Source organism: Quercus suber, unplaced genomic scaffold (assembly GCF_002906115.3).
Source record: "Quercus suber isolate HL8 unplaced genomic scaffold, Cork oak 2.0 scaffold_714, whole genome shotgun sequence".
Taxonomy (NCBI): Eukaryota; Viridiplantae; Streptophyta; class Magnoliopsida; order Fagales; family Fagaceae; genus Quercus; species Quercus suber.
This window is the reverse complement of record NW_027070155.1, coordinates 123,742-132,268: the sequence shown is the minus strand read 5'-3', so window position 1 is coordinate 132,268 and position 8,527 is coordinate 123,742. Positions and strand designations below refer to the sequence as shown.

At 32.5% G+C, this 8,527-nt stretch overlaps 1 protein-coding gene across 1 annotated transcript; it reads right to left on the bottom strand.

The window, feature by feature from the left end:
• Positions 1-2,197: 2,197 nt before the first annotated feature.
• On the bottom strand, positions 2,198-3,273 carry LOC112041163 (FCS-Like Zinc finger 17). Its single transcript, XM_024074064.2, has 2 exons — positions 2,919-3,273; positions 2,198-2,751 (listed from the first exon to the last, which is right to left on the bottom strand). Exons 1-2 carry the CDS (start codon positions 3,236-3,238, stop codon positions 2,535-2,537), a joined length of 537 nt encoding a protein of 178 aa, XP_023929832.1. The 5' UTR covers positions 3,239-3,273; the 3' UTR covers positions 2,198-2,534.
• Between the last annotated feature and the right edge of the window lie 5,254 nt (positions 3,274-8,527).

Here is an 8,527-nt window from a genome sequence, read left to right as displayed (position 1 = left end):
TGTGAATAGTATTATGGGACCTATTTTTTAATGAAAGTTTGTGTGAAAAAAGCGGTTTATGAGTCGTATGAACAGTATACAGGACCCATTGAAAGACACATTTCAGTGCAAAATTTACTAGTCAAAAAGGTAGTGGGTCTTGTGCTTGTGCACAGTGCACAGGACCCGCTAACAAACAACATCCCATGTGAAAACACTATTCTCATTTTTTTTTTTTTTTTTTAAAAAGGAAAATGCAAACGCTGAAACACTGCCTAGAAACGCAATCCAAACGCTACCTAAGGCCACCGACTTTGCCAAATATCCAAAGTCAAGTCATATCACAACACAACAACAACAACAACAACAACAAAAAGCAAGCTCAATTAACAACAAGATTGTTCAACAACAGATAAAAAAAATATTCAACAAAATGTTCATTAAAAAACATAAAATAAAAACTTCTAGGTATTCAGGTTTGTAACTCACACAATCCATTCCATAAAAATAATCTATAATTTTATTTTTTTTAAAACAATACCAAGAGAGAAACATTGTGAGTTGTGAATTCTCCTCGATGGCCAGCTTTGCCCTCTTTGGCGGTTTAATTTGGCTTGTGGTCGCAACGGGTATCATCCGTTGCTCTCTAGTTATCACTTTCTCCTTATTTCTATTCTTTGATAATTTAAAAATCTCTTGCTTTATTATTTTATCTTAACATTCTCAGTTTTCACATTATCTCTCTCCAATCCCTTTTAGGTTTTTCATTTTGCTAGTAGAAGAAATTTGTAAAACTTCATATATTTACTTTCTTTTTTTTCTTTTTTCGGTGATGTTGATAAATTCAAATTCAAATTCTCTTTTTTATTTTTATTCTTTATCATTTAACTTTCTTAATGACTATCTAAAAAAAATTTCTACTGCTGCCACTTGTTGATGCATGGCCATCCATCCAGATTCAATATTAATTTTTGTCTTTCTTATCATTTGCTATCTGTGGGGGAACGTATAACCAATAAGTTATGAGAAGTTGAAAGAAATCTTGAAATTACCTTTGTCCAAGGGTAATCCAAAAGATAAATTATTTTCCATCATTTTCTGAACTTCATAGTGTTAAGAAAGGGTATCATTTGTTTAGACTTTAGATCATAGATGTCTTATAGTCAATTTAGATCATAGATGTCTTATAGTCAATCTAGATCATAGATGTCTTATAGTCATCTGATAATCAATCAAGATCTAGTTCATTTGTGAGCCTTACTAAATTGAATCGCCCTACTAAATGTTTGCTCTTCTTATGGAAAATAATTCACAATGCTTTATCTAGTCCTTTTAAAGCTGAGTTGCAAAAGGGACAAGCCTGCTGTGTCTTTTGTGGAATTGGTGAAGAAACTGCTTGATCATCTTTTTCTGTTATAACAAGAGTTAGAGAAGTTTGGTTTGCTTCTAATTGTGCACTTAAATATGATTTTTTACAACCTCGATTAATTGGATTCTGGCTGGACCAGTGGATTAATACTTATTTTGAGGATCCAGTTGCTTGTAATACTTGTTGGTGTTTTATGGTCTGTTTGAATCTTCAGGAATAAGGTTGCACTGGAGGGATGAGTTTCTCGAACAACTTCTATAGAGGAGTGTAACGGAAGATGGGATACTAGTTGTGAAACTGTTTTAACAGCAGTGAATTTTTTAGTAAATGTAATGGCTACTAGTAGGAACCATAAGTTTCTAATTATGGTAGTTGTGAGATGGAAAGCTATTTTGTTGGTTGCAGGTGTTTAAAACCAGAAAATGGAAATTTAGTGAGGTTGTTTTTTAATGTAGGAGTGGGATGGGGAGAAGATAATTAACTGGCTGTTTTTGTGGAAGAGCAAAATCAAAGCGTGAAGCTCTATTAGCAGTAAGCACAAGAGGTATTCATCTACCCTCTCTGCCTTATGAGTCACGATTTGTGTGCAACACCAAGGTCCTTAAAAAAGTAGCTAGTGATCTAGGATTCAGGATTCTAGCATACATATGCTCACTCCTTGTCCATTTCCAATCACAAGACGCGTAATATCTTAAAAGAAAAATGGTTTGTTTTTGGTACCGCGCGAGCAGTTGATCTCTATGTGGCAACTATGTAAGAATGGTGAAACACGCTGCTGCCAAATCAAAGCATATTGATAAACGACAATGTTAGCAAAATATCTTCGAGGGAAGCCCACTTAAGATTGTGGATTTGTGATGGCCTTGTCTTGTAGTGACATACAAGCAGAAAATAAAGTGACATATGACAAGGATAAGTGATATTTATCTTACAATTGAAAGGGAAAGAAGAGAAATTGAGCACTCTTTTCTTTGGTTGAGAAAAAGCGCTACTTCAAATCAGCCTTATCAGCTTGTCTTATTATACTCTTGAAAATGGAAAAATAAGTACTGCAGCAGAAATTTCATCTGCTTTCCATATATAACAAAAAATCCCAACTCTTTCACCTTTCCCTTCCCACTCTCTACATCATCTTCACTTGCAAATACACAATAAAAGAGTGTTAAACTATGAACTATATATGATTCTATGACACTATCGCCCAATTTATTTGACAACGGATTGGCATAGGCTCATGTTTCTGACGTATTTCCTCAAGGAGTATTTGAGTCTCACGTCTGCCACTATTGCAACAATGTCTATAAGATGCCACCATGTTCTTCGTAGAAGCTTCTAATTCTCTCATTTCATCCAATACAATTTGTCTGTTCCGGCACTCTATGCTACAGAAGCCTTGGTCACCCCTGCATTAACATAGCATCAATTAGTTTAATCCATAGCATTGGAGCACAAAATTTAGTGAAGAGCAAAACTTAAACACAGTAATGAACTTACATATTTTATAAAATACTATCATACTAGTAAGATAACTTTCGCTGTAATTAACAGAAAATGTAATAAGATTAATTACCTGTACATGTACACATCTTTATCAGGGCTTAGTTCCTTATCACATAGGTGACACATTTTTAGAAAGCAAGATTCAAGAGATTTGGTCTGAAGATGAAGTGGCAATTGAGGATGAGAGGTGGGTTGGGTAAATTTCAATGCGGATTTCACAAGGATATTGGATTCACCATGTGAAACCTGTGTAAGGATTCGTAACCCAACAGCTAATGAAGTGTGGTTGTTTGAGATTGCATGGCCTGCATAGCTGGACTTATTATGTTGTTTACTCTGCTTATTAACTTCATCTTCCATTTTGAAGGGACTCCTGAACTTTAGAAGCATTTTGTTTATTATGCAGAGAGAGAGAGAGAGAGGAATTTGATGAAGTTGGGGAATGGATGAGTGAAAGATATTTAAAGGCATTTGGTCCACACAGAAAAATAATGACACAAGGAAAACGACATGTTTTACAGTTGTTGGTACTTTTTTGTTTCCCACGTGCCTCATTTTCATTTGTATATAATAATTTTATAATCTTTACCGTATTTTGCATTGCATGCTTTGTCTAAAGACTAAAGTTCAAACAAAAATGATTATCAAAAACAAAAAAGGTCAAACAAAAATTTTATTCTAAAAAATTATAGTTCCTGTGTGTTTGTCTGCAATTTACTTATTTTACTATTCAGTTTATTTTTACTATTATTTATAGATTTTAGTTTTTTTTATACTATTTATGGATTCTACTATACTATTTTATCTAATTTTTACTTTACTTTTAGAAAAAAATTTCAGTTTCAGCAAAAAATTTTCAGTTTCTGTAAAATAAACAAATAAAAAACAAATCCTAAAATAGATAAAATAAGTTTTGAGATTGTAAAATAGAAATTTTTTGAAATTTCAAATAAAAATGTTCTAACGAGGGGGAATGAGAATTTCAATTTGTTACTTCCTTCACGATGCATTTTAAATTAAAAAATTAGATTATTTTGCTATTTAATTTTTTTTCTATTATTCATGGCTCTATTGTACTTTTTAGTATTATTTATATGATCTATTGTATTATTTAAGTTAATTTTTATTTTTATTTATAATATTTTCAACAAAAAATTTTTAATTTTAAAAAAATAAGCAGATTTCAAACACTTGATTATTCAACATTTTTCAAACGTTTGATTATGCAGACCCACCAAGTAATAAACACTATATAACATGTAATGAGAAACGTGAAAAATGTGCAAGTAGAAGTGGAGGAACATGTGGAGTTTATTCAATTCTTCATATGTAGGGCTGGCCCAGACCATCGAGAGAAAAAATAGGACGGTGGTACGGAAAAAGCCATAAATGCTGGACGTGAAAAGTGAAACCATCACGCACCGTTTGATTTGTGATTTGTCAATGATGTAAGATGATCTTTTACAAGGATTGGTGGGTGATTTCAGTTTAGGGAGGGACAATATAAAAGATAATAATAAGAAATAATCTAAAAATATTAATCAATAGTAATAATAAAATTATAAATAGTCGTAATTCTCATACAAAATCTATTAAAATTAAACAATTGTAAAATAAATAAATATGTAAAACTTCCAATTTATAGTTACTAAAGATTAATCATCATGGTTACTAAAGTTTAGATATATAATTTGATTCCTCAAAATAAATTAAAAAAATAATTTTCAACTTTTATTTCTCTATTATTCTAATTATTTAAAATTTGAATTTCTATGAAAATGCAAGAGATTGAGAAAAAAAGATAATGTTTTAGTAGCATACAAGATATTATTATTATTATTATTATGTGTAAAGTTTGACATAAGGGTAAATATTTTATGTTTTAGTCTGATGATAAAGAGTTATCATTAGGAATAGACGTCATAAGTTGAAACTCTCTTCATAAAAAAAAATAAATAAATAAATAAATAAAGGATAAATATTAATCAAAAGTTTAACTAAAAATAAAGGTAAGAGTTGGGTTGGGTGGCATTTATTTAGAGTTATTGTTTAAAGTGGAAGATGTTGTTTAAGTAATACCAAAAAATATTACAATTTTTTTTAATAAATTGAGGTGTCAATACATTATTGGTAAAAATAAAATAAAATAAAATAAATTATTGTATGCCTATTTTAATTAAAAACAATTGTTTTTAAACTTTTAAATTTGTGTGTTTTTTTTTTTTTTTTTTTTAATGTCAGGATACAGGAAGTTTGTGCAGAACTCAACTTTATAGACGGATATTTTAGGAGGCAGTAGGGGCCCCACTCTGGGTCCGCCCCTGGTGCCTACAGACCTATTTGTCGGCTTGGGGTGAAATGGGTCCAGGTCCAGCACAGATCCATGCATGTCCCATGGGTCTGAAAAAGTGGTGTTTTTGCAGCCACGTGATTGCAAAAATTAAATATAAAATAACGATTTATTTTGTGTTTAAATATTTATTTAATATATTTTACGTGTATTTATTTTTTATTTTTTTTGTACATGTTACCGATTCAAAAACATTTAGAGGAGCATTCTTATCCAATTATATAAAATTCATAAAAATGCAAATATATATATATATAATTGTAGCTAAAAGGAGAGAGGGGGTTAGCTTCTTTTGATTCTCTATTTTGCATAAAATTATACACAACGCTACAGTGCTTTTCTAAATATATACAAGCATTTCTTATGCATTTTACTTTTCTCTATCCTCTAAACTCATTTGAATAGAAAAATAATTACTTTAAAAGGGGAGAAATTGGCCTGGAGCAAAAAAGTAGCTCACAATAAAAATAACTGATGGTATACTACTCTTTCGGCTCACGTTTATAAGACAGAAAATGGGAGGAGTGACTTTCAATGTAGGATTACAAAAAGCCAAAGGCTACAAGGGACAAGTCCCTTGGCCTGGAGCAAAAAAGTAGCCCACAGTTAATATCAATATAATTAAAAATATGACCATGTTAGTTTAGTTAGTTCACATTTATTTCATAATTTCTACTAATTTAAGCGTACAACTATTTTTTATAATTTTATGCATTTGTTATTAAATTTACTTTTTTTGCCTTTTGATTTTTTTTTTTTCAAATGTTGCCAAAGAAACTAAATATGAGAAAAAATGACATATTCTAAATTATTTTTTTTAACTATTTTATGACAAGTATTTCAAATAAATATTTTTTCATATAAATTTTATAAAAAAAAAATAACCATATATATATATATATATTTTTATACAAGATAGAAAATTTTTTTTTATAAAAAAAAAATAACCATATATATATATATATATATATGTATTTTTTTTTTATACAAGATAGAAAATTTTTACTCTAACCTAATCTAAGTGTATATGTGTGTGAAGCTCCCTCTTGGAGACTTGAACCACTGCCCTTGCTCCGCACACCCCACAAGCATTTATACTTGTGGAGTAACTACCGCACCAAGGATGCGCGGTGGTCATATTTAAATTATTAACTAAAGTGAATAAATGCATTTATCCCATTAACATATGGAAAGTAATTAATACACTGACATAAATATAAGGTTTTTTTTTTTTTTTTTTTTTTTACAAGATAGAAATTCTACTTGTGGGGCCTGAGAATTTGGCAACCCTGGCTCACTTTGTACCCGACCCAAGGCCCATGCCGAAGAGGAGGAAATGCCCGAAGATGAAGTGTGAAGACCTAAATTGCCCAGGAGCCTTACTGAGGACAACCCTGTCCTCGGCCAGCCAAGACCGTAGGAGGCAGAAGTAACAAGTCACCAAAAGCAGCCCTCCAGGGCATCTAAGGAGAAAGATCAAGTACAACACATCAGCCGTGGAAGGGTGGCCGAGGAGCAAAGCCAGGATTGAATTGTCACTTCCACATTAAATGCGCACGACTGATGTTCAGGCAACATTAATGGGGAAATGACCCCTGAGCAATGCTTCCTCAGTTGCTGCAACTCACTGGGAGTTCTAGTAAGGTGGCTAATGGGACGGGGTGGCTAATGGGACGGGTTGTCAAAAAGAAGCATGGATGATTAACAAGTGGAGGAAATGGATCATTGGAAGAGGACTATATAAGGAGAAGAAATAGATTAAAGAGGGGGATTGGGAGAAAAGAAGGACTATCACCAAGCTCCTCGGACCGGGCCGAAGACAAACCTTTGAGGATAATTTCCATTCGTCTATGTCGAATGGTGGCGAACGCTGCATTGGGCGTTGTCCGCTTGCTAGGGCCTAGTTCTTGAACCCGCTCTCTACAAATTCATTATATTAGCTAGCTAGGCCTGAGTCCACTTACTTAACAGTAGAAGTGCTCAAATTCAGTCCCTACATTACTCTAACTTAATCTAAGTGTATATGTGTGTGTGAAATTCTCTTTTAGAGACTTGAACCCTTGCTCTTGCTCCCCACACCCCACAAACACTTATATTTATGGGGTGACCACCGCACCAAGGGTGGGCGATGGTCATAAATACAAAGTTTTTATAAGGTAGAATATTAAGTAAAGAAAACTTTTTTTTATTCTCAAGGAATATGCCACTTTACAAAAATTTACATCACAATGACTAAGATTTACATAGGCTACATTTAGCTTAATTGGTAAAAAAAAAATTATTCATGAATAAAAGATGTGAGATTTAATCAACGCCTACATCAGAAGCCAATTAATTTGTATCATAACCTAGTAATAAAGAGCAACCATTATGTAGTAAGCGCCATAAATTTGAAGTATTGTATCTATAAAAATAATAAATAAATAAAATTATACTAAAATTCCTGCAAAAACCCACACACAAAAATGAATCCCAAGCTCCTTTTCACACATATAATAAGTATTACTTTTTTTCAATAACTCACATATAAAAGTATGGTTGCAAGCTCAAATCCATTTATTATGAATTCTACCACTCATAAATAAAACATACTTTTGATACTCCTTTTACCTGATCAAAGCATATAAAATACCAATCTATTTTCTATATATTATCCTCAAAATGTAATCTTGGGTTATAATATATTGGTATAACATCCAAAGTGTGATGAGATGTAGCACAAAAAAATTGGCACTCCATAAACACATAAACTTCATCACACTCCTAGTAGGTATTTGCAGTGATTGGTAAACATATTAAGAGGCTAGTTTACCATAATGAAATCATTTGCCTCTTATTTCATGGAATCGACTGAGCAAAAGGCAATCTGATGCTTTAGCTCCAACCGTGCCTACTGAATGAATGAACACCCCTAAATTTCACTGCATTCTCCAACATGGTGATCATGTTGAATGCTTGTACGAGAGTTTCTCTAGTAGACCCTGTAGAGAGGGAAAATTCTCAACCTATCACAAGTTGACACATCACACTACCAAGTCCACAAGATATAGCCAATTACAAAGCGTCATGTATTACTGCTAGGCTTTGCTATCACTACTCAGAAACCAACAAAAATTTGCTAAGTATCATGCAAAAACCAATCACGTATCAGCGCATGTTAGCGACGACATAAGCAACCTCATACGTGTAAGCAATGACATAATTAGCCTCGCACGTGTAAGTGATGACATAAGCGGACCAATTAGGCTGTGACATATGTCACCAATCAAACTCCGCCACGTGTCGCTTATCACCCCCAAACTCCTATAAATAGAAGCCTTCCTAGGACA